Source organism: Pseudophryne corroboree, chromosome 3 (assembly GCF_028390025.1).
Source record: "Pseudophryne corroboree isolate aPseCor3 chromosome 3, aPseCor3.hap2, whole genome shotgun sequence".
Classification (NCBI taxonomy): domain Eukaryota; kingdom Metazoa; phylum Chordata; class Amphibia; order Anura; family Myobatrachidae; genus Pseudophryne; species Pseudophryne corroboree.
Genome location: NC_086446.1, coordinates 204743758 through 204770527, shown reverse-complemented (window position 1 = coordinate 204770527; position 26770 = coordinate 204743758). Strand labels below are relative to the sequence as shown.

The window sequence follows — 26770 nt, the reverse complement described above, 5'->3', positions numbered from 1 at the left end:
CTGGAATTGCTATATGTAATTTGGTCTGAGTTGTTTTACCAATTAATTGTTATTGTTATTTATCATCTGCAGTTATCCTGACAAAAGGTTTACTATCAATGTTTGGCATGCCCCGGATACAGTGTCAATCCTTTGCCATTTTTTATATTTGTGTGTATGAACGTCATTTATTGCATAGTTGTTATTGTGCCATGGAAATTGTTATCGAATAACTTCCTTATACTTTAGCATAGACATAGTCTCATGATGTTGCTGTCATTCCACATGTATGATTTGCATTCATAAGATATTGGCGCAACCCATTCCTTAGAGCGCCTTAAATTTGTTTTACCAATGCATGTGGAGTATGGAGTCCAGCCATAGTTATATCTAACCTATTGTGTTTAAACTGATTAGATATCATTCCTGTTGAGATTTGCTCTCGGTTTGGTCTCAATCAAGTATGTCTCATGTTACTAGTCGTTCGGCACAATCTTCACACCCTGCTAAAGATTCTCTTGCTTTTTGATTCTTTAATTTGTGTTTATGTATATAGGTTTTGTTTTTTTTTCACATAATTTGGTGTTCTGTGTTTGTAAGGTCTCCTGGCAGCGGCTTACGGGAATCTGGTGCGGTCCCGGCACCCGTCGCACTTGGTGTGACGTCATAGACCCCAGCCGCAGCCTCGGGACCACGAGTCCACATTGTGAGGGTTTTCACTCTATAAAGGTATGTGGTTATTTTTGTATTGTATCCTGACGAAAGTTTTTACAATAAAACTGAAACGTTGATGAACGATAGGCTGCAATTGCCTTCATAATTTCTTTGCTCATCAAGTCCTGTGAGTGCCGCCAATCTTTCTCCATATCTAATTCCACTTTTAGTGGTAAGGAGGGCACCAAGGCCAGTATCACACTGCAGACTGAGTGCCGGCCACTGCAGCTACTATATATATATATATTTCCTATGGGATCCAGCACTCGCTAATAGAAACTTTTACTGTCCCTGTTGCCCTCCAATAGATGCAGCAAAGCTGCCAGACATGTATAGATGTTCGGCGGCACTCAGGAAAATAAATCACACAGACGCAGCCACTTGAAGCAAGCCAACGTTTCAATGCTGTCGCTCCTTCTGGTGCGGTGAGTGCTGTGGTTTTTACTCTGTGTGTATATGAAGGGGTTAATCTATGGTTAGCTCTTATTAACCGTGGCCACTAGCTTTCTCATGCACCCCTGTGTGGACTTTATTATCCTGAACCTGTCTCAGCTGTTTTTTAGCAATCATCTTTGAGCCAGTGCAATAGGTGACTAGTGTGCCTTTAAAAGCCATAAAGTCTGTGGCAGGTACACATTACATCTAGCAGGCAGATGATGCAGCAGTGTGGTAGTCAGGTTTTAAGACTCTGTGATAGTGTAGGACCTGTATGAAGGTGGGGTACCTTGAATCGGTATACAGGCTTCCGTGCATTGGCCAATCCACCAACTAAACCGCCATCATTTATTTATTGAATTGTTGAGGATAAGTGAGTTTACTTTGGTGAGTGCTGGGTTCTCTGTTTGTATATATATATATATATATATATATTAGTGATGAGCGGATTCGGTTTTACTCGGTTCTCAAAACCGAATCTTATTGGCTCACTGATGTCACGTGTTTTGGATAGCCAATAAGATTCGGTTTTGAGAACCGAGTAAAACCGAATCCGCTCATCACTAATATATATATATACACACGTATATACATAGCCCTTTCTGATATGCATCACATTAATATGCAATTTTTTTACCCAGTCATACATCGGTGGTGCCGACAAGGCCACACACCCGCGTCTGTGTCCCTAATATAGTTTTCACTTGGAAAAAACCCATCCATCTACATATTGACACACATGTACCAAGTACCATCAGGGTCACTCCCACAGCCGTTTGTGGGAAGCACTCCGCTTCAGACATGCCGACACACGTGTACCAAACATGTCAGACAGACACAGATAGAGTTTGCCAGCTCATAACCCAGTGCTTAATCAACAGTTCCGAACATAATAGAATGCCCCCAAACCTGCAGCGCTTTCATATTACACATATATTGCACCAGTTGACTGTGCCAACCCCCCCCCCCCCCCGTTTTGCACCCTGATACATTAAGCAGTGTGAGGACTGACCAGTGTACTGCAATAGAAAATGGCGCTGGCTGTGTGAGCTAAGCCCCACCCCCGCAATGGCGCACTCCAGTCCCACTATTTTAGTTAACATTTTTATACTTGCGGGGGTTAGGACAGTGCCCCAGCACCTATGTCCCCTGTAGCCAGTCTTATAATTGAGGTATATATGCTGCCCAGGTCGCCGCGCCGCCGCCACCCTTCTCTCCCCTAAGTCCCACGAAGCAGGGAGACTGTTGCCAGCAGTACTCCCTGAAAATAATAAACCTAACAAAGTCTTTTCAGAGAAACTCAGTAGAGCTCCTCAGTGTGCATCCAGTCTGCCTGGGCACAGATTCTAAACTGGAGTCTGGAGGAGGGGCATAGAGGGAGGAGCCAGGTCACACCATTTGAAAGTCTTAAAGTGCCCATGTCTCCTGCGGATCCCGTCTATACCCCATGGTTCTTGAAGTGACCCCAGCATCCTCTAGGACGTATGAGAAATATATATACCCCTCTGTATGTTGGTTTGTTCATGATTACTAAATTATTTTAACTATTACTAAAAAACGTTATGTTTTAATAGCTATAAAACTAGGCGAGTGCCACGCGCTATTAGTGGATACACCTACCTTTCCTTTTCAAATTAAACCATTACCGATTTTATTAGGATACCAGTGCTCCGGTCCTCCCTAAACCCCTACCCCACAAATTTATTGTTATCAAGTGAGTAAGGTTAATATAGATATTTTTTATAAATTAAATGTGTGAAAATAGGATTTTGGTTACCTACCGGTAAATTCTTTTCTTGTAGTCCGTAGGGGATACTGGGGTCCATATTAGTACCATGGGGTATAGACAGGTCCACCAGGAGCCATTGGCACTTTAAGAGTTTAATAGTGTGGGCTGGCTCCTCCCTCTATGCCCCTCCTACCAGACTCAGTCTAGAAACTGTGCCCGAGGAGACGACATACTTCGAGAGAAGGAATTATACAGATAGTGGCGAGATTCATACCAGCTCGCACAAACATGGAAAACCAGCCAACATGCCGGACCAACTTAGCAACAGCTGAAACAGTAAATAACACAGAACTTACCTAGGAACCAGGTAACACTGAACTATAAAAGCAATGCAGGAAACTAAGCGCTGGGCAGGCGCCCAGCATCCTCTACGGACTACGAGAAAAGGATTTACCGGTAGGTAACCAAAATCCTATTTTCTCTAACGTCCAAGAGGATGCTGGGGTCCATATTAGTACCATGGGATGTACCAAAGTTCCCAGTATGGGAGGGAGAGCGCGGAGGCTCCTGCAACACTGCCTGACCAAACTTGAGGTCAGAGGCCAAAGTATCGAACTTGTAAAACTTGGCAAACGTGTTAGATCAAGACCAAGTAGCTGCTCGGCAGAGTTGTATCGCCGAGACACCCCGGGCAGCCGCCCAGGAAGAACCCACTTTACGAGTAGAGAGGGCCTTTACGGATTTCGGACTCGGCAATCCTGCCGTGGAATAAGCATGCTGGATAGTGAACCTGATCCAGCGTGAAATCGACTGCTTAGAAGCAGGACATCCAAGTTTTTTTGGATCATAGAGGACAAACAGAGTCACTTTTCCTATGACGAGCCAGCCTCTTCACGTAAATCTTCAAAGACCTCACTACATCCAAGGCCTTTGAATTAATTGAGGAGTCAGTAGCCACTGGCACAATAGGCTGGTTGATGTGGAAAGCCGACACAACCTTAGGCAGGAACTGTGGACGAGTCCTAAGTTCCGCCCTGTCTTCATGGAAGATCAGATAGGGGCTTTTACAAGATAAAGCCCCCAATTCCGACACGCGTCGCGCAGAATCCAAGGCCAACAAGGTGACCGCCTTCCACGTGAGAAACTTGAGCTCAGCCTCCTGTAGAGGCTCAAACCAAGCAGATTGTAGGAACTGCAACACCACATCCAGATCCCATGGAGCCGTAGGCGCCACAAAGGGAGGCTGAATGTGCAGAACCCCTTTCAAAAAGGTCTGAACCTCAGGAAGAACAGCAAATTGTTTTTGGAAGAAGATGGACAAAGCGGAGATCTGGACCTTGATGGAGGCCAGTCTCAGCCCCATACCCACCCCTGCTTGCAGAAAAAGGAGAAAACGACCAAGTTGAAACTCCACCGCCGGAAACTTCTTGGCCTCACACCAAGAAACATATTTCTTCCAAATGCGATGGTAATGCTTAGACGTTACCCCCTTCCTGGCCTGTATCAGGGTAGGAATTACCTCACTCGGGATACTCTTCTGAGCTAAGATCTGGCGTTCAACCGCCATGCCGTCAAACGAAGCCGCGGTAAGTCTAGATAAGCGAACGGCCCCTGCAGAAGCAGATCCTCCCGAAGAGGTAAAAGCCGTGGATCTTCTAGCAGAAGATCCAGCAGGTCCGCGTACCATGCCCTCCTTGGCCAGTCTGAAGCAATAAGGTTTGCCAGAACCTTCGTTCTTCTCACGAGTTGAAGAACTCTTGGTATCAGAGAAAGTGGAGGGAACACATACACTGACTTGAACACCCAAGGTGTCACCAGTGAGTCCACCGCCACTGCCTGTGGGTCTCTTTACAGTACCTCCATAGCTTCTTGTTGAGGCGGGAGGCCATCATGTCTATGTGAGGAACCCCCCCACCAACCGGTTACCTCCTCGAACACCTCCGGATGGAAGCCCCACTCCCCTGGATGAAGATCGTGTCTGCTGAGGAAGTCTGCTTCCCAGTTGTCTACGCCTGGAATGAAGATTGCCGACATCGCCACCGCGTGCCTTTCTGCCCAGAAGAGGACCTTTGACACCTCTGCCATGGCAGCTCTGCTCTTCGTTCCGCCTTGTCAATTTATGTAGGCCACTGTGGTCACGTTGTCCGACTGAACCTGAACAGCCCGATCCTGTAGAAGGTGTGCTGCTTGTAGAAGGGCGTTGTAAACGGCCCTGAGTTCCAGGATGTTTATTGGGAGAAGTTACTCTTGAGCCGACCATCGTCCTTGAAAGGTTTCTCCCAGATCGACCGCTACCCAACCTCTTAGACTTGCATCTGTGGTCAACAGGATCCAGTCTTGAATTCCAAACGTTCTCCCTTCCAGAAGGTGTGGAAGTTGCAGCCACCAGAGGAGTGAAATCCTGGCTTTCGGAGACAGGCGTATCCACTTGTGCATGTGTAGGTGAGAGAGCCCGATTACTGGTCCAAGAGGTCCAGTTGAAAAGGTTGAGCATGAAACCTTTCGTACTGCAGAGCCTCGTAGACGGCAACCATCTTCCCCAGAAGGCGTATGCATTGATGAACCGATACCATTGTTTGAATCACCAACGCTTTCTCCGCCGGGAGAAAAACCCTCTGCACTTCCGTGTCGAGGATCATTTCCGGGAAAGACAGCTGCCCTGTCAGCTCCAAATGAGACTTTGGAAGATTCAGGATTCAACCGTGCTTCCTGAGTGCGATGGACCGTAACAACCTCTCCCTGGATGACGCCTTGATCAGGAGATCGTCCAGATATGGAAATATGTTCACCCCGTTTGCGGAGGAGAACCATCTCTTCCGCCATCACCTTGGTGAAGATCCTTGGTGCTGTTGAGAGGTCAAACGGCAGTGCCTGGAACGGATAGTGATCGTCCATCAGCGCAAACCTGAGATAAACTTGATGCAGCGCCCAAATTGGAATGTGGAGGTAAGCATCCTTGATGTCCAGGGACATCAGAAACTCTCCCTCCAACAGCCCTGAAATGACAGCTCCCAGAGATTCCATCTTGAATTTGAACTCCTTGAGATAAGGGTTCAAAGATTTTAAATTTAGAATAGGCCGTACCGAACCATCCGGTTTCGGTACCACAAAAAGGTTCGAATAATAACCCTTGTTCCGTTGTTGAAGAGGGACCTGAAAAATGACCTCTGACACCACCAATCTCCTGATGGCCTCCAGAAGAATTGTCCTGTCTGCCAGCAGAGCTGGTAAGCCTGACTTGAAGAAACGGTGAGGCGGGGGCTCTTGAAACTCCAGTCTGTACCCCCTGGACACTATATCCAGAACCCAGGGGTCCAGACCCGATTACACCCAGACGTGGCTGAACTGCCTGAGTCTCGCCCCCACCTGACCTTCCTCCAGGCCTAGCTGTCCACCGTCATGCGGAGGACTTAGTGGTATCAGAAGCGGGCTTCTGGGTCTGGGAAACTGCGGGAGCGGGTTTCTTTCCTTTGGCACGACCACCTCTGAAGAAGGTGTTCGAAGGCTTATTCTTTCTTGGCCTCGCAGCCCGAAAGGACTGACATGTTAGATGAAAACAGCTTCTTCGTAGCCGGTGCAGCTGAGGGGAGAAAAGGAGACTTACCCGCGGTAGCCGTGCAATCCACGCACCCAGCGCCTCCCCAAATAGAGCCTGACCTTTGTACGGAAGGCCCTCCACACACATCTTGGATTCCGCATCCGCAGACCAGTTGCGCAGCCAGAGATCTCTGCGAGCCGAGACTGACATGGAAGAGATCCCCGCAGCCATGGAACCCAGGTCCTTCATGGAATCCACCAGGAACCCTGCAGAATCCTGAATATTACGCAAAAACAAATCAATGTCACCTTTGTCCAGCGTAGACGATTCCTCCTGCAGAGTGATCGACCACCTGGCAATAGCTTTAGCAATCCAAGCACCGGCTATAGTAGGCCGCAATATAGCCCCTGAAGCCGTGTAAATGGATTTCAGCGTAGCATCCACCTTGCGATCTGCTGGGTCCTTTAAGGCGGTAGATCGCGGGACCGGTAAAACTACCTGTTTGGACAGCTTGGATACAAAGGCGTTGACTATCGGCGGGGACTCCCACCTCTTCCTATCTTCCTCTGGGAAGGGAAAAGCCACCAACACCCTCTTGGGAATCTGGAATTTCTTTTCCTGAGTTGGATGCCGGGCAGGTGAGGGGGGGCTTCTTATTATCGGTAAAGAAGGCCTCCTCCACCTGTTCTGGAGCTGTGTCTGAAATGTGCAAAACATCCCTAACAGCCTCAATCATCAACTGCACCCCCTTGGCAAGTGCCCCGCAACACCTCCCCATCACCGTCTGCAGCGTCAGAGTCTGTGTCCGCGCCATCCTGCATAATTGCAAGCGCACGTTTATGAGAATGTACCGCCGGGGACCCCGAGGAGGCAGAATCAGACCATACCACCATAGAGGATTGGAGGACCTGAGTGGCGTGCTCAGTCCTAGCCACTCTATCAGAAATCTGGGAAATAGTCCCTCTCAGAGAGACTGACCATTCTGGCTCTCTAGCTGGGATCTGCGATAAAACTGTGCAATCCTGATTACATGGTATGGAGTCCTCCTGGGAGGACAAATCCTCTGCAGCATATGACACATTGTCCCTAGACATGTTACCACACACAACACCCCACAAACACACAGGGTATTATGCAGGCAGAGTATCCCCCCCAAGAAAGGCAGAGAGACACAGAGATTGGAGCCAACCCACACACATTGCTTTGTAGGCAAAGGGAGTCCCTTCCAGCGCTGACTGTGTCCCTTAATAGGTGACAGCCTATTATGCAGCCTCCCCTCCCTTCTACAGCCCCCTGGTACCGTACAGACTGCTGTAGAAAGCTCTGGAGGGACCTGGATCCAGTGGATAGCAACTGCAGGCAGAGAAAATGGCGCTGAACGCTGCTGGGTCCGCTCTGAGGAGAAGCTCCGCCCCCTTCAATGGCGCCGGCTTCCCGCTCTCAAGAAGATTATACTGGCCTGGAGGGTTTGGCTGACCTGGATCCGCAGACCCTGACATGCAGGAAACGTCCAGTGCAGGGTACGGTGCTGGCCCAGGGCGCTCCCCCCCAGCGCCGCACAAGGTACCGCTGAGCCTTCCAGGAGCGCGGGGTAAGACCGCGCTCCTAACCCTCTAGCCTCCCACTTCACTGTCCCCGCTTGTGACTCACTCGCCATCTTCAGCTCCTGAGGTGGTGGTGGCCGGCTGCCGGGGCGAGCGCTCCCCTGCGGCGGGGCGCGATCAGACCCCTCTGGAGCTAGTGCCCAGTCAGCAGGAGCAGTGGCTCAAGACCCCGCGGGGCGGACACTGCTCCCCCCCCCTCAGTCCCACGCTGCAGGGAGGCTGTTGCCAACAGCCTCCCTGTAAAATAAAAAAACTGAAAAAGAAGAAATAAACTCTATTACTAAGAGAACTCTGTAGAGCTCCCCTAGCTGTGACAGGCTCCTCCGGGCACATTTTCTAAACTGAGTCTGGTAGGAGGGGCATAGAGGGAGGAGCCAGCCCACACTATTAAACTCTTAAAGTGCCAATGGCTCCTGGTGGACCCGACTATACCCCATGGTACTAATATGGACCCCAGCATCCTCTACGGACCACGAGAAAAGGATTTACCGGTAGGTACCAAAATCCTATTTATATATAAGATTTAAATATGTATATATGTACTGTGTGTGTATAAATATTTATCTTTATCCAAATTACATAGATGCCCTCTCCTTATACTTTTCACCACCATGCAGGGTGCACTATTAAAGTTGTAATTTGGATGGAAACTAATGTGTAAACTTATAATAGCAACATTTTTTTTTTTTTTTTTTTTATAGTGACAGCAGACATACCCCAAATTGCTATAATGTTTCAGGCACTATAACCTCCAAACATGTGATGTGAGCACAGTTCGATTAACTCTTAACAATTGTGGCAAGTATTGTACAAACAAGTTTTTGTTTACGATACTCTGTGAACATTGCCTGTGGATTCACAAAGCTGCAATACCACCTATGGTAGTGACCATTTTTACTCACCACTTTAAAATTACTGCAGATTGGGGTTGGTAGCAAGACCAATTAGACGCCGCTAACCATGAAGGCTGGGGATGAACAGTGCATAGAGCACTCCCTCAACCAGGGCTATGATGTTTCTGTACATTTCTATGTAATATTAGGGGTTATTGGCTAAATTCTCTGTTGCGGTTTTTAAATAATATCCACAAATATGCAGAAAGCTATAACAACACTTAAGTTACACTTTTAATTAGTATTTCATAAGCAATCTAGCAATCAAAACCCCATTATTTCACGAAGAGCTCCATTCAGAGAATACAGATTTGAAATAGTGATCTGGCTTCTATGCTGCTGATATTAAGTACTCTAAATATGTACAGTAGTTGGACATGTTATTTATATGGCATCACAAACTGTCTGCAGCACTATACAGAGATTAAACAGTATATAGAAGAACATGAAACATAACAGTCTAAAGCAGGGTGAAGTATGGGGGAAGTGAAGGCAGAGCAACACCCTACGGCTATTAAAAGTAGTGAGGGGGCAGTCACTTGTGGGTGACAGTACACTGGCAGCAGGGATAGTGCTTGGATGAGTGAATAAGGGAAGTGTCCTGCCTGATGTAGTCTAAAGCTGGATACACACTATAAAGGCCCCATTCACTAGTGCGATATGACCAATTTCATCAGATTCAGAGCTTTCGGTTTGATGAATCGGACGGTAAATCGTCATCCGAAGCCACATTGCCAGTGTCTGCTTATCAGCAGGACATCCTCTCATGTGAAAACCGTAGAGGACTAAGAGAGGGTCTGTCTTTCTGATGGCACTGGTATGATGCACGTAGATCCTTAAGGCACAGACTACGTCCAATGATGCATCTTACGCAGGAAGGTCCGGCCCTTGGAAGGCCAGGACTACAATTTCTTCATTAAGGTGGAATTTATACACCACCTTAGGAAGATAACCAGATTTGGTTCTGAGAACTGCTCTATCTGGATAAAAAAAAAAAAAAACAAAACAGAAAAGGAGGGCGACATAATAATGCTCCTAAATATGAAACTCTTCTAGCTGAAGCAATAGACAGTATAAAGAAAACTTTAGCTGTCAGCCATTTAAGATCCACTTGCTTCAGTGGTTCAAATGGGGCAACCTGAAGCGCCCTTAGGACTAAACTTAGATTTGAGCAGAGGATGGTTTCCTTGCTCTGAGCATTGTTTGAATTACCTGTTGCGAGAATCCTCTTGCTTTCAGGATTTAAGTCTCAAGAGCCACGCTGTCAAAGACAGTCAATCCAGATCCTTGTAATAGCAAGGACCCTGAGACAGTAGATCTGGACGTTGGGGGAATAGGAATGGAGCATCCATCGACAGCCTCTGCAGATCTGTGTACCAATGTCTTCTGGACCAAGCCGGAGCCATTAGTATCACGGCGCTCTTTCCTTGTTTTACCTTTCGCATCACCCTGGGCAAAAGTGTGTTCGGTGGAAACACATAGGCCAGACGAAAGTCCCATCTTACTGAGAGGGCATCCACAAAAGGTCAATTTGGGATCCTTTGTTCTTGACCCATATGCGGGAACTTTGTTGTTCTAATGGGACGCCATGAGCTCTATCTCCGGTAACCCCCACTTGTCTACCAGAGTCTGGAAGACCTCACGGTTTAAAGCCCATTCGTTTGCATGAATGGCGTGTCGACTGAGAAAATCCGCTTCCCAGTTTAGGACTTCCAGAATGAACACTGCGGACAAGACTGAAGGATGAAGTTCTGCACACCGTAACGTGCGGCTTACCTCAGTCATTGCCTTTTGAGAGTTCCTCCCTGATGATTGAGGTACGCTACTGCCAATGAATTGTCCGAGCGAATTTGAACTGGTTTCCATTGAAGGATGTCCTTTGCCTGAATGAGTGCCATATATATGGCTGAAGTTCCAATATATTTATTGGCAGGCAACTTTCTTTCTTGGTCCACAACCCTTGGAAGCAACTTCTTCCTGACACTGCTCCCCTGCCCTGAAGACTGGCATCCGTTGTCAGAACTTCCCAATCGGATATACAAAAGGGTCTCCCTTTGTCCAGATGGAATGTCTGTAGACACCAGGCTAATGACCTCCTTACTTCCAGAGGAAGAGCCATAGTTTGCATTTTTATTGTCTGATGTAACCTATTCCATTTGGAAAGGATCAGACGTAGAAGCCTCAAGTGGAATTGTGCATACTCCACCATGTCGACACCATAGATCCCATCACACACATTGCTGCGTGAATGGATACCCTCTGACTGTATTTTGGATATTTTGTTCAGAGGTAAAATAACTCTCTGAAGACCCGAATCCAACACAGACCCCAAATGAGTCATCCGTTGTGATGGAACCAGGGACGACTTTGCTCAATTTATGAGCCAACTGTGTCTCTGTAAACCATCTATTGTCTGTTGCAGGGGATACTGAAGCAATTCCTGAGATTGTGCCAGGATTAATAAATCGTTGAGGTATGGAAAAATCCTTATCCCCTGCTGACGAAGATAAGCTGCCATTACCACCATAATTTTGGTGAACACTCTGGGAGCTGTGGCCAGTCCAAATGGTAAGGTATGAAACTGAAACTGTTGCTGGAGGATAGCAAACCTGAGATTGCACTGATGGGACAGTGCTACAGGAACACGTAGCTAAGCATGCTGGATATCCAGGGATACCATAACATCCCCCGGCTCCATGGCCAAAATAATGGAACTTAAAGTCTCCATATGAAAACGAGACACCCAAATGTACTTGTTCAGCACCTTGAGATGGAGTATAGGCCGGAATGACCCATTTGGCTTCTGGACTAGAAACAGGTTGAAATAAAAACGTTGTCCTCGTTCCGCAGGAGGAACTGGAATTATCACTCCTGACTGAAGCAACTTCTGAACTGCCTGTTGCAAAGCCCAGGCCTTAATTTCCACTAAAGACGGGCTGGTACAAAAAAAACCTCTGGAGGAGGGTGTTTCTTGAAGGCAAACGCATAACCGTGAGATAGCGCTTCTTGCACCCAGTCATCTGTGGTGGACTGATGCCAGATCTGTGCAAAATGAAGAAGTCGGCCTCCCACCTTGGGATCCCCCAGGTGGAGGCCTGCACCATCAGGCTGATGGTTTATCGTCTGGCTTGGAAGCCGGCCGTCTGGTAGCCCAATGCTTTTTAGTCTTACCAGACTTGTCAGACAGACTGTTTGTCATACACCTTTCCTTTTGCTTTTCCTTGAGTCCGAAAGGGCCGAAAAGCTGGAAATCTAGGCTTGGATTTGTGTGTGGTAGGAATCTTCACTTTCTTGGAGTCTGCCTCTGACCCCAAAATACTGTAAAATTCTTTACCAAAAAGATTATCTCCAGTAAAAGGCAAAGACTCCAGAACCTTCTTGGATTCTGAGTCAGCTTTCCATATACGTAGCCAAACCGCTCTGCGAGCTACTATTGCTGAGGCTGATGCTTGAGAGGCAATTGCACAGATTAAAACTTGTTAAAGTAACATACAATCCGATCCCTCCCTGCTTTGCATTAGCATTGAGGATCGGAATACACAGAAACTAGTAAAGTGAGCAACCAGTCACAGGTTTTACATTAGTATAATAAGCAATATGAACACATATTCAACTACAGATACATTTCAAGTATGTAGGAGAAACATATTACTGCATGTCAAAGTCGAAAAATATCATGCTGCACATTGCCATATATTAACCCCATGCGCTTGCCCGCTGCACGTGCACATTCTCTCCCGTGCGTGCGCATATTCGCAGTTGCGTGACGGCGCCTCCTCGGCCATGCGCTCGAGCGCGTGGTATGTGCATTTACGGTAGAGTTTGTGTGCGTCTAGCGGGCGACTCAATTGTCACATAGGTAATCCAAATAGTATGTTTTATAGGTAATGTTCCCCTTAATAATAACTGTAAGTTTGTTTATTGTAACTGGTCGCTGGACAGAGGAATTCCTCTTTGCATGATACGAAGGGTCAGACAGGGTTTGAGAAGTGGTGTTTGGTACCTAACTAAAGAACATTTTATTAGAAACAATCCGGTGCTGGTTAGGTGAAGATTAATCGCTCCTGCGTATAGTTATGTCTATTAGTAGTTTCTGGACATTTACTATATTTGCGGTTCATTATCCATGCGGCGGGAATCCTGAGATTCCCTCCCACCTGAGCAGTCCGATATAGTCACAGCCCACCTGTTCAAACTAACCTATGACCTTTTGTTATGATGCGGGGAGACATTCCTGTGTCCAATGAACAATGAGATTATAGGTCCCTTTGTAGTGTACTGTACGCAGTGTATATAAGAACAGCCAGCCTGGCCAGCTCAGTCTCTCTCCACAACGGTTTTCATCATTGACTAACTAGGGAGCTGGTACCAGGACTGCGCAGCGATCATTCTCCAGTGTGTAAGTTATTCTCTGTAACCAACTTGTTCTATGTTTGTATTTGCCATACTCTCTCTCTCTGTTATTGTTAAACTGTTGTATATTGTATATGTGTAGTTATTATGTTTAGATATTGATGTTAGCCTGTAGTGTATAAACTGTTAACTGTATTTTCCCCTTTTACATAACTAAATCTCGTTAGTAAAGGTTTTGGAACCTTAGCAAGGTATTGTGTGTTTATTACATTGCTGAGTATTCAGAGCGTCTCAATCGCTCAAGAGACTTTCATATAATAGAGGTTAATTAGCATTACATTGTGTTCACTTTACAAAACCAAGGTTTACAGCATAAGCATATCCTTTCATTGTGTTGCATACAAGGTTTACAGTGTGTCAACCTGTGAGCGTCTGCGCCGCTCGTGTTCCTTTTTGTGGGCACGGCGTCCGCTACGCTAGTAGCGTAGCATTACGGTACTCGGACCGCCTATAGCGTGCTCGATACCCAGCGTAAGCCGTGAGCGAACGTGCCGCTCGTGCGTCTCGACCACGGCCTAGCGTCTGCTACGCTAAGTGCGTACCCTTACGGTACCCCATACGCCCATTGCGTACTGAGTCTCTTACCAATATATAGTGAATGTTATAAGATAAATATTTAGCTTTATCATGCATTACCTTATATAGGATTTTAAACGTATTCAGTCGCACAGCGAAAAAAACAGCAGCAATAGTTACAGACTCCTATGAATCAGGCACCTTATCCAACTACTCGTACTTAATAGCAGGAAGAGACTTAGGGGTGTAGTCAATAACTGTCGGAAGCTGCCGTCTTGTCGGAAAGACGGCAGCTTCCGACAGAAATAGGTCAGAAGGGGTTCCAACCTATTCAATAGGGGCTGATTTTTTCCGACAAGTCGGGAATTCCCGACTTGTTGGAAAACACGTGGATCGGCGTCTATTCCGCCGATCCACGTGCTTCTGTCGGAAATGGGTCCAAATCAGACAGGTTTTGGTCCCCTTTCCAACAAACTCAATCAGACTTGAAAACAAGTCGGATGGAGGTGATGAGAGGAGCGGTGCTGCGGCGGCTGGAGAGCTGAGATCGACGGCCATCGGGGGGACATGTCTCTGTCCCTGCAGCGCCTCACACCGCAGACATGTCCTCATGCATCCAGCCCTTCCAGCCGGCCGCCGATCTCTGCTCCCTCCGCCGCCCGCAGGCACCTCTCTCCCTGCAGCGCCTCCCCCCGTCACTCCACACGTCCCCCGCAGCCAGCCCCTCCCGCTATGTCAGCGCATCCGTAGCCGCCGACAGCAGTGGCCTGACAGAAACCTGTGTACGGCCAAATCCGACAGTCGGATTTGGCCGTCCATTGAATAGGGATTGTCGGATCCATTCCGATAACTGCATGTCGGAAATGGACCCGTTGGGGGGTAATTTAGACCTGATCGCTCGCTAACTCTTTTTTGTAGTCCTGAGTTCGCATAGTCGCCGCCAATAGGGGAGTGTATTTTAGCTGTCCAAGTGTGCGATCGCATGTGCAGCAGAGCGGTACATAAAGATCTTGTGCAGTTTCTTAGTGGCCCAGGACTTACTCAGCCGCTGCGTTCACTTCAGCCTGTCCAGGACCGGAATTGATGTCAGACATCCGCCCTGCAAACGCTTGGACACGCCTGCGTTTTTCCAACCACTCCCTGAAAACGGTCAGTTTCCACCAACAAACGCCTTCTTCCTGTCAATCTCCTTGCGATCGGCTGTGCGAATGGATTCTTCGTAAAACCCATCACACAGCAATGATGCGCTTTGTACCCGTGTGGCGCGCCTGCACATTGCGGTGCATGCGCATGTGCAGTTCTGGCCTGATTGCAGCGCTGCAAAAAACGCTAGCGAGCGATCAGGTGTGAATTACCCCCTTAGTGCTGTATCACCCGGCTCAGGAGAGTGGGATACATGGAGACTTCACCCCACTTCCATGATCGATCAATACATTAGTGAACGCTGAGTGGATCCAGACGCTAATAGTGTACACAACCGCCCAGTGAACCTACAGTGAACACAGACGCCCAAGTGAACACCGACGCACCAGTCACACAGCCGCCTATGCTGCAGCTTGGTCCTTTAAGATACACAGCGTCTCAGACGGAAGCAGGAAATCAATTCATGGCTGTTCGGTAGTCTCCTTCCTGAACACAGTGCGGCTGTGTCTTGCGTCTCCTCCGCTAAGCGGAACCGACGCCTTACCTCCTCCCCGAGCTCCTGTCACAGCCTGGTAACATCCGCTGGACTTGCTAGTACATCCGACACAGACGCAACACGACAGAGAGTTGCTGGGAGCGACTCTAAGGTGCGTGTAAGACGCTTTTTAGAAAACTCGCTCAAAAAACTTAAGACTATAAAAATAAATTAAATAACAAACTTATAGCTGCCAAAATCAGCAGCCCAAAGATCGTGGTCCGGCTCCTCCCGCACCAATAAAAAAAACTTAATTCCCTGAGCCAGGGATATAGGGGACTGGCTCCTTTGCATTCTGGGAGGCCGAAAGCTATGACAGCTTGTGCCAATCCGCTGACGCTACCTCATATCCCAATGTTTATCCTGTGGATAACCTGTGGACCCTGTAGGAAAAAAACACTCAGTTGCAAATCGTAATCGCAGGACTCCCTGGAAGGTCGGGGGGAAATCGGATCAGACTTTCAGTTCAGATATGTCTCATTGGTGGATGAGGGCCTTTAGATTATCTGTCCAGTCTAGCCGGTGGGAACAAAAATCTGGTAATGTCTGACAAAAAACCATTTGCTCTCAAAATCTGCAAAACCAACAAAAACTACATAATTTGACATTTAATCATGATACTTGCGACCACTCTGCATGACCATCATGTAGTATGTACACAAGGCAGATGAGACTATGGGGGTAATTCAGACTTGACAGTAGCAGCAAATTTGTTAGCAGTTGGGCAAAACCATGTGCACTGAAGGGGGGGGGGGCAGATATAACATTCACATAGACAGTTAGATTTGGATGGGGTGTGTTAAAACTGAAATCTAAATTGCAGTGTAAAAAAAAAGCAGGTGGTATTTACTCTGCACAGAAACAAAATAACCCACCCAAATCTAACTCTCTTTGCAAATGTTATATGTGCCCCCCCCCCCCCCCCCCATATGCAGTGCACATGGCTTTGCCCAACTGCTAACATATTTGCTGCTAAGATCAGGTCTGATTTACCCCCAGTGTGACATAAGATGCAGTTTGGTTACATTAAATGTGTAATGATATATTGCGCGATCGTAATTCCAATATGAAAAATGTTCAGACTGTACTCACTTCAGTTACTTTATTTAGAAAAATGTTTCTGCACACTGTATCCTACTTGGAGATTTCAATTACAAAGTACTCTTCCTATGATGCACATACACTTGTGTATTATATATCAGTTTTTCATTTATTAAACCTCCCCACCCCTCAAAAAAAAAAAAAAAAAAGTGAGCAATGCTTACTACGAGCTGCTATTCCTATTGATGGCTCAAGTGCTGCTTTCTTAACCTCTTCACGAGCTGTCTTAACACGGCGGAATCCAAAGTTTGTTTTTGTGGCATAACCCTGTTCAAATTAAAAAAAAAACAAAAAAAAAAAAAAACACGCTCAGTAGCAGAAATAATTCAGAGTTATAACCATTCCACAACTTAGAACAAAAATAAGAATTTACTCACCGGTAATTCTATTTCTCATAGTCCGTAGTGGATGCTGGGAACTCCGTAAAGACCATGGGGAATAGACGGGCTCCGCAGGAGACTGGGCACTCTAAAAGAAAGATTAGGTACTATCTGGTGTGCACTGGCTCCTCCCTCTATGCCCCTCCTCCAGACCTCAGTTAAGGAAACTGTGCCCGGAAGAGCTGACACAACAAGGAAAGGATTTGGAATCCAGGGTAAGACTCATACCAGCCACACCAATCACACTGTACAACTTGTGATAACCATACCCAGTTAACAGTATGAACAACAACTGAGCCTCAGTAACAGATGGCTCATAACAATAACCCTTTAGTAAAGCAATAACTATATACATGTATTGCAGAGAGTCCGCACTTGGGACGGGCGCCCAGCATCCACTACGGACTACGAGAAATAGAATTACCGGTGAGTAAATTCTTATTTTCTCTGACGTCCTAGTGGATGCTGGGAACTCCGTAAGGACCATGGGGATTATACCAAAGCTCCCAAACGGGCTGGAGAGTGCAGATGACTCTGCAGCACCGAATGAGCAAAGGCAAGGTCCTCCTCAGCCAGGGTATCAAACTTGTAGAACTTAGCAAATGTGTTTGAACCCGACCAAGTAGCAGCTCGGCAAAGCTGTAAAGCCGAGACCCCTCGGGCAGCCGCCCAAGAAGAGCCCACCTTCCTTGTGGAATGGGCTTTTACCGATTTAGGATGCGGCAACCCTGCCGCAGCATGAGCTTGCTGAATCGTGCTACAGATCCAGCGCACAATAGTTTGCTTTGAAGCCGGAGCACCCAGTTTGTTGGGTGCATGCAGGATAAACAGCGAGTCAGTTTTCCTGACTCCAGCCGTCCTGGCTACATAGATTTTCAAAGCCCTGACTACGTCCAGCAACTTGGAAGCCTCCAAGTCCCGAGTAGGCGCAGGCACCACAATAGGTTAGTTCAAATGAAACGCAGATACCACCTTTGGGAGAAATTGGGGACGAGTCCTCAATTCTGCCCTGTCCATAAGGAAGATCAGATACGGGCTTTTAACTGACAAAGCCGCCAATTCTGACACACGCCTAGCTGAAGCCAAGGCCAACAGCATGACCACCTTCCACGCGAGATACTTTAGCTCCACGGTCTTAAGTGGCTCAAACCAGTGTGATTTCAGGAAATCCAACACAACGTTAAGATCCCAAGGTGCCACTGGAGGCACAAAAGGGGGCTGAATATGCAGCACTCCCTTAACAAACGTCTGAACTTCAGGCAGTGAAGCCAGTTCTTTTTGAAAGAAAACAGATAGGGCCGAAATCTGGACCTTTATGGATCCTAATTTTAGGCCCATAGTCACTCCTGACTGTAGGAAGTGCAGGAATCGACCCAGCTGGAATTCCTCTGTAGGGGCCTTCCTGGCCTCACACCAAGCAACATATTTTCGCCATATACGGTGATAATGTTTTGCTGTCACGTCTTTCCTAGCCTTTATCAGCGTAGGAATAACTTCATCCGGAATGCCCTTTTCCGCTAGGATCCGGCGTTCAACCGCCATGCCGTCAAACGCAGCCGCGGTAAGTCTTGGAACAGACAGGGCCCCTGCTGTAACAGGTCCTGTCTGAGAGGCAGAGGCCATGGGTCCTCTGAGATCATTTCTTGTAGTTCTGGGTACCAAGTTCTTCTTGGCCAATCCGGAACGATGAGTATAGTTCTTACTCCTCTCTTTCTTACTATCCTCAGTACCTTGGGTATGAGAGGAAGAGGAGGGAACACAAACCGACTGGTACACCCACGGTGTCACTAGTGCGTCCACAGCTATCGCCTGAGGGTCCCGTGACCTGGCGCAATATTTTTTTTAGCTTTTTGTTGAGGCGGGACGCCATCATGTCCACCTGTGGCAGTTCCCAACGGTTTACAAACTGTGTGAAGACTTCTTGATGAAGTCCCCACTCTCCCGGGTGGAGGTCGTGCCTGCTGAGGAAGTCTGCTTTCCAGTTGTCCACTCCCGGAATGAACACTGCTGACAGTGCTAGCACGTGATTCTCCGCCCATCGAAGAATCCTTGTGGCTTCTGCCATTGCTATCCTGCTTCTTGTGCCGCCCTGGCGGTTTACATGGGCGACCGCCGTGATGTTGTCTGACTGAATCAGTACAGATTGGTTTTGAAGCAGGGGCTCTGCTTGACTCAGGGCGTTGTAGATGGCCCTTAGTTCCAATATATTTATGTGTAGAGAAGTCTCCAGACTTGACCATTGTCCTTGGAAGTTTCTTCCCTGAGTGACTGCCCCCCATCCTCGGAGGCTTGCATCCGTGGTCACCAGGATCCAGTCCTGTATGCCGAACCTGCGTCCCTCGAGAAGATGAGCACTCTGCAGCCACCACAGCAGAGACACCCTGGCCCTTGGGGACAGGGTGATCAACCGATGCATCTGAAGATGCGATCCGGACCATTTATCCAACAGATCCCACTGAAAGATCCTTGCATGGAACCTGCCGAAGGGAATTGCTTCGTAAGAAGCCACCATCTTTCCCAGGATTCGCGTGCAGTGATGCACCGACACCTGTTTTGGTTTCAGGAGGTCCCTGACCAGAGATGCTAATTCCTGGGCCTTCTCCTCTGGGAGAAACACCTTCTTCTGTTCTGTGTCCAGAATCATTCCCAGGAAAAGCAGACGCGTCGTAGGGATCAGCTGCGACTTTGGGATATTCAGAATCCAGCCGTGCTGTTGCAACACTTCCTGAGAGAGTGCTACGCTGACCAACAACTGCTCTTTGGACCTCGCCTTTATGAGGAGATCGTCCAAGTACGGGATAATTATAACTCCCTTTCTTCGAAGGAGTATCATCATTTCGGCCATTACCTTGGTTAATATTCTCGGAGCCGTGGAGAGACCAAACGGCAACGTCTGGAATTGGTAATGACAGTTCTGTACCACAAACCTGAGGTACTCCTGGTGAGGTGGGAAAATGGGGACATGCAAGTAAGCATCCTTGATGTCCAGCGACACCATAAAATCCCCCTCTTCCAGGCTTGCAATAACCGCCCTGAGCGATTCCATTTTGAACTTGAACTTCTTTATATAAGTGTTCAAGGATTTTAAATTCAGGATGGGTCTCACCGAACCGTCCGGTTTCGGTACCACAAACATTGTGGAATAGTAACCCCTGCCTTGTTGAAGGAGGGGGACCTTGATTATCACCTGCTGGAGGTACAGCTTGTGAATTGCCGCCAGTACTACCTCCCTTTCCCTGGGAGCAGCTGGCAAGGCTGATTTGAGGTAACGGCGAGGGGGAGTCGCCTCGAACTCCAGCTTGTATCCCTGAGATACAATTTGTACAGCCCATAGATCCACTTGTGAGCGAACCCACTGGTTGCTGAAGTTTCGGAGACGCGCCCCCACCGCACCTGGCTCCGCCTGTGGAGCCCCAACGTCATGCGGTGGACTTAGTGGAAGCAGGGGAGGACTTTTGTTCCTGGGAACTTGCTGCATGGTGCAGCTTCTTACCTCTACCCCTGCCTCTGGCAAGAAAGGATGCACCCCTGACCCTCTTGCCTTTTTGGGAACGAAAGGACTGCATTTGATAATACGGTGCTTTCTTAGGCTGTGAGGAAACCTGAGGCAAGAAAGTGGACTTTCCAGCTGTCGCTGTAGACACGAGGTCCGACAGACCGTCCCCAAACAACTCCTCACCCTTATAAGGCAAAACCTCCATGTGTTTTTTAGAATCAGCTTCTCCTGTCAATTGCCGAGTCCATAAGACCCTCCTGGCAGAAATGGACATAGCATTAAGTCTAGAGCCCAGCAGGCAAATGTCCCTCTGAGCATCTCGCATATATAAGACGATGTCTTTGATATGGCCCAGGGTTAGCAAAACAGTATCTCTGTCGAGGGAATCTATGTCGTCTAACAGAGTATCTGTCCACGCTGCTACAGCACTACACATCCAGGCTGAAGCAATAGCAGGTCTCAGTAGAGTACCAGAGTGTGTATACACTGACTTCAGGATAGCTTCCTGCTTTCTATCCGCAGGCTCATTTAAGGCGGCCGTATCCTGAGACGGCAGAGCCACCTTTTTAGATAAGCGTGTCAGCACCTTGTCCACCCTAGGGGATGTTTCCCAACGTAACCTGTCCGTTGGCGGGAAAGGGTACGCCATCAGTAACCTCTTAGAAATCACTAATTTCTTATCAGGGGAACTCCACGCTTCTTCACACAATTCATTTAATTCATCAGATGGGGGAAAAGTCACTGGCTGCCTTTTCTCCCCAAACATATAAACCCTCTTGGTATTAACCGGGTTACTCTCAGAAATGTGTAATACATCTTTCATTGCAATAATCATGTATTGGATGGCCTTGGTCATTTTAGACTGTAAATGTGCCTCATCATCGTCGACACTGGAGTCGGACTCCGTGTCGGCATCTGTGTCAACCATCTGAGATAGAGGGCGTTTATGAGCCCCTGACGGCTTCTGAGACGCCTGGGCAGGCGCGGGCTGAGACCCCGGCTGTCCCAAGGCTGCAGCATCATCAAACCTTTTATGTAAGGAGTTTACATTGTAATTTAAGACCTTCCACATATCCATCCAATCAGGTGTCGGCCCCGACGGGGGCGATACCACACTTATCTGCCCTTGCTCCGCCTCCACGTAACCTTCCTCATCAAACATGTCGACACAGCCGTACCGACACACCGCACACACACAGGGAATGCTCAGACTGAGGACAGGACCCCACAAAGTCCTTTGGGGAGACAGAGAGAGAGTATGCCAGCACACACCACAGCGCTATATAACACAGGGATTTTCACTGCTAAGAAGTGATTTTCCCAATAGCTGCTTTTTTGTATTGATTTGCGCCTAAATTTATGTGCCCCCCCTCTCTTTTTAACCCGTCTTGTACCTGGATACTGCAGGGGAGAGCCTGGGGAGCTGCTTCCAGCGGAGCTGTGAAGGGAAAATGGCGCTGGTGTGCTGAGGAAGAAGGCCCCGCCCCCTCAGTGGCGGGCTTCTGTCCCGCATTTCATGTAAAAAATGGCGGGGGTTTTTACATATATGCAGTGCTAGACTGTATATATGTATGTTTTTGTGCCAAAGGTACCTCAATTGCAGCCCAGGGCACCCCCCCCAGCACCCTACAGTGACCGGAGTGTGTAAGTGTGCTGGGAGCAATAGCGCACAGCTGCGGTGCTGTGCGCTACCTTAATGAAGACAGGAGTCTTCAGCCGCCGATTTCGTCGTCTTCCAGCTTCTGTTCTTCTGGCTCTGCAAGGGGGACGGCGGCGCGGCTCCGGGAACGGACGATCGAGGACAGGTGCCTGTGTTCGAACCCTGTGGAGCTAATGGTGTCCAGTAGCCTAAGAAGCACAAGCTAGCTGCAAGCAGGTAGGTTTGCTTCTCTCCCCTTAGTCCCACGTAGCAGTGAGTCTGTTGCCAGCAGAAGCTCACTGAAAATAAAAAACCTAATAAATACTTTCTTTTCTAGTAAGCTCAGGAGAGCCCACTAGGAGCACCCAGCTCTGGCCGGGCACAGATTCTAACTGAGGTCTGGAGGAGGGGCATAGAGGGAGGAGCCAGTGCACACCAGATAGTACTAAATCTTTCTTTAGAGTGCCCAGTCTCCTGCGGAGCTCGTCTATTCCCCATGGTCCTTATGGAGTTCCCAGCATCCACTAGGACGTCAGAGAAAAAAAGGTACTGTACCTACCAAAAAGGTACAGTTGGGTATGAAGCAAGTCTCTGCGCTGTACATAGGGGGAAAAAAATCCATTTACTGCATCGTTCTATGTTATGCTGCCAGTCCGCCTGCCCCCTCCAGCATCAAAAATCCCCACTCCCTAGCCGCGGTGCAGGTGGAACAAAAGCTTTCATATCCCTCCCTGCACTGCATACTCTCTGACCCCCGAAGCCTCCTCTGCGTGTGATGTCACAGAAGTGCCTCCCCTTCACAACCACGCCCAGATCCCAGAGGGCACACAGCACCTGGGCTGCCGGCTTGGAAGCCCCAAGATGGCTAATGTAACGGATAGAGTGGGTGATACAGCGGAGGGTAATGTCTGGGCACTGAATCAATGTAAAAGGTGACAGCACTGTGCAGTGCAGTGGGTGTGTAGTGTCACTGACACTGCACAGCACTCTCACCTTTTACATTGATTCAGCGAGTCAGTCAGTTCTGCCAGCCAGTCACTATTGTTAGTGCCGGTATCCCATCATGCCGCATTACAGGGAAGTACACGCACTAAATAAACTACAGCTCCCAGCAGCCCTTAGCGCCGAAGCATTCCGGCGATAAGGGCTGCTGGGAGCTGTAGTTTATTGAGTGCATCTTCTTCCCTGCAATACGGCGCGTTGGAACATCGGCACCAACAATAGTGACTGGCTGCTTGGCTGCTGTGTGGGTCTCCTTAGCTGCTTCCAGGAGAAGCATTACCCGCCCCTCCCCCACTCGCAGTACCTCCAGGCCACATCCGCAGCACCCCCACACACCCCCCTCCACCACCCGCGGTGGTTCCAGACCCCTCCCACACCTGCAGCACCCTTGCAACCGCCCCTTCCCCAGCCGTGGCACCCCCGCAGCCGCCCCTCCCCCAGCCGCTGTGGTTCCGGACCCCTTCCCCACCCGAGGCACTCATGCACCCGCCCCTCCTTCACCCTTGGCACGACCGCACCAACCACCACCCCCACCACAAGTGAGGAGGCAGCATACAGATGTAGCCACGTTCATGCAGCATTGACTTATTACTTATTATACAAGAAGGTCACAACACAGCTTACTCTATTAATAACCAAAATAAATATCCTTGTTACATTTTTGATGTCTTGGGACTATACAAATACCACTTATCATTACAGAATGTGACTTTATGGCTGGGAAGGCATGCAGCCTTAATTGTAAGGGTACACTGTTGGGGTCTGTGTAGACACTACCAGGGAGGTAATGGGAGGGGGGGGGGGGGGGGGGGGTTTCAAGCTGGCATATAACATGCCAGGGGAGGGGGCAAACTGGCAAGGAAAGGTGCACAGGCTGGCATATAACAACAAGCCAGGAGGGGTGCGGGCTGGCATATAACAATACGCCAGGATGGATAGGGGCGCAGGCTGGCCTATAACAATATGTCGGGGAGGGCACACAGGCTGACTTGTAACAAAACACAACAGTGTGTGTGCAAGCTGGCATGTAACAATGCACAATCGGAAAAGGAAATCTTACCTGGTTAGGCTGCAAGAGACATTGCTTACTGGTCAGTGTGGTATTTCTCAGCACTGGAGAGGCCCGAGTCAGTGCTGGGCGGACAAGGGAAGGAATACTGCTAAGGCATGCCAGCCTGGCGGCTAACATTGTGCTGGTTTTCTGTAGTTCGATGATCTGGAAAATTTGCCTGTAATCAAAACACAATTATCATTTGTAACACAAAATACTCCTACCACATTAAACAAAACGTGGGTTTTATATACTGAATTATAGAGCCCCATTTAAGAATAGATCTTACCAGAGGTATATTCTGTTTAGTATCACAGTCATATTAACAAATTTGCCGTTTTGTTAGTTAAATTTACTCCAGCAACATCCCCGTCTGTGGTGTCAGCCTCATGCTGTCAGCGCCAGGCTTCTTTGTCATGCGTGATGGGCAGGTTGCACACAAGCATGTCTCTGTCACCCGGCAGTGCCTAGAAGGCATCTCTGAAGCAGGAGAGGCTGCGCTGGGTCCCTAGTGCTCTCCATGGAGACCGTACAGCTCTCACCATCTTCTGATGGCATAAGCGATACAGGGGTCTATTTACTAAGCAGTGATAAGAGCAGAGAAGTGAGCCACTGGAGAAGTTGCCCATAGCAACCAATCAGCACTGAAGTAACATCTATAATTTGCATACTATAAAATTATACAGAGCTGCTGATTGGTTGATGGGGCAACTTCTCCACTGGCTCACTTCTCCGCTCTTATCACTGCTTAGTAAATCGTAGTAAAGAAAAGTTTTTCAAACCAGAGCTCCAAACCAGCAATGCTGCAACTTCCGCTGAAGTGGTCACCCCCACTTCCGAAAAACCGATAAACAATTCACAAGATGCAGTTGTGCGCACCCCCCGGGGTAGTACGGGATTAATACTTTAATATTAACTTCATAGGAAACAGTCAAATATTTAAATCCTTCCTTGAAAATCAAACCTTGATATCATTTCCACAAGGCAGCAGGAGCAGAGAGCAGCCATTGCTGTGTCTGGCAGCAGGGAAAGAATAGGAACTTTGTTTTGATTATTAAGGCAGGATTTAAATATTTGACTGTTTTCTATGAAGTTAATATTCAAGTATTAATCCCGTACTACCCCGGGGGGTGCGCACATCTGCATCTTGTGAATTGGTTACTTCTTAGAAAATGTCCCCCACAGTAACCTTACTTTAACGCTGTGTGCTGAATACGGATAGGAGGACATGGTTGGTTCTATATCGGAGTGGGAGAAGGGACCTTGTGACGTACCTAGGGGAGGAAACACGTCACCAGGGGGAAGAGCTACGGCAGAACAGGGTACCCGAAAAGTACTCTTGCGGGCTCGCTTCGCTTCGGGCTCGGTGGCTCGCTTCGCTCACCACCTAATTACTAAAGGTAATAGTTGGTGGCGGGGATAGTAGAGCAACTGTCCCGCTAGCATAGCTCCTCCCCCTTGTGTTGTGGCTCCTCCCCCTGACGGAAAAGGTCCCTTAGGCCACTTGGATCTAGCCTCAACCAGGAGGACATAGCCACCGTAGCAGGTGCAAATGGGGTTATGTCTCAAGGGGGACAATTTACTAAACATTGAATGGAGACAAAGTCACAACCAATCAGCTCCTGTCATTTTTCAAACACAGCCTGTGACATGGTACATGGTAGTTAGAAGCTGATTGGCTGGTACTTTATCTCCATGGCTTAGTAAATAAGCCCTATTGTTACGTGGGTCTTATACTGCATAACAAACTGTATAAAAGAATACAGCAACAAACGCCTTGAACTTAAGGCACACAATGATACTACACACTTACGTAGCACAGCTAACAGCAGCACTCTAGTACCAGAGCGTGACACTCACCCGGACACACACAGCAGCACGCTCTCTGATGCAAATGCGCAGCAATCACCAGTAGCAGCTTCCCGAAACTTCCCCAGCCGCACAGCGCCGCGATAGGCATGACGGGAAGTGTAGTTCTCAGTCCTCTAATTGCATGCGCTCGGGAGAACCAGACACGCGCGGCAGACTACATTTCCCAGAAGCGCCTCAACCAGTGCGTCCTCGGTGAAGGGCACGGCGCTGGCGTTGTATAATAATGACTAGCGCGTATAAACAATATTGTGTAAGCAATAACAAAAAGTATTTGACAAAATATATGTTATATGTAGCGCAAAGACTGACGTGATTTATTCTGGAGAGTCGTGTTCGAATTTTCAAACTATTCTCCCCCACCCCAAAAGAAAAAAAAAAGAAGCTTTTGCGAGAAACAGTGCTGGGACTCCGTAAGGACCATGGGGATAGACGGGCTCCGCAGGAGACATGGGCACTTTAAGAAAGACTTTAGGTCTGGGTGTTCACTGGCTCCTCCCTCTATGCCCCTCCTCCAGACCTCAGTTTGATACTGTGCCCAGTGGAGACTGGGTGCTTTCAGGGAGCTCTCCTGAGTTTCCTGTAAAGAAAGCATTTTAGTTAGGTTTTTTTTTTATGTTCAGGGAGCCTGCTGGCAACAGACTCCCTGCATCGAGGGACTGAGGAGAGAGAAACAGACCCACTTCTCTGAGTTTCAGGGCTCTGTTTCTTAGGCTACTGGACACCATTAGCT

The 26770-nt window shown here is 48.2% G+C and overlaps 1 protein-coding gene across 3 annotated transcripts in view; it reads right to left on the bottom strand.

Annotated features, from left to right (window-relative positions):
* GHITM (growth hormone inducible transmembrane protein) overlaps positions 1-26131 on the bottom strand; it is a 149278-nt gene extending 123147 nt beyond the window's left edge. Inside the window, exons 1-3 of one of the 3 annotated variants that reach the window (XM_063958776.1) lie at positions 26029-26131; positions 24178-24346; positions 16765-16867 (exon numbers count right to left, since the gene is read on the bottom strand). In XM_063958776.1, the coding sequence (XP_063814846.1) occupies positions 16765-16867; positions 24178-24306 (232 nt within the window). In that variant the 5' untranslated portion in view covers positions 24307-24346; positions 26029-26131. Of the gene's footprint in view, positions 1-16764; positions 16868-24177; positions 24347-25442; positions 25533-25981 lie in introns of those variants that run through there. The other 2 variants (XM_063958774.1, XM_063958775.1) reach the window with 2 other exon arrangements.
* Positions 26132-26770: the final 639 nt, after the last annotated feature.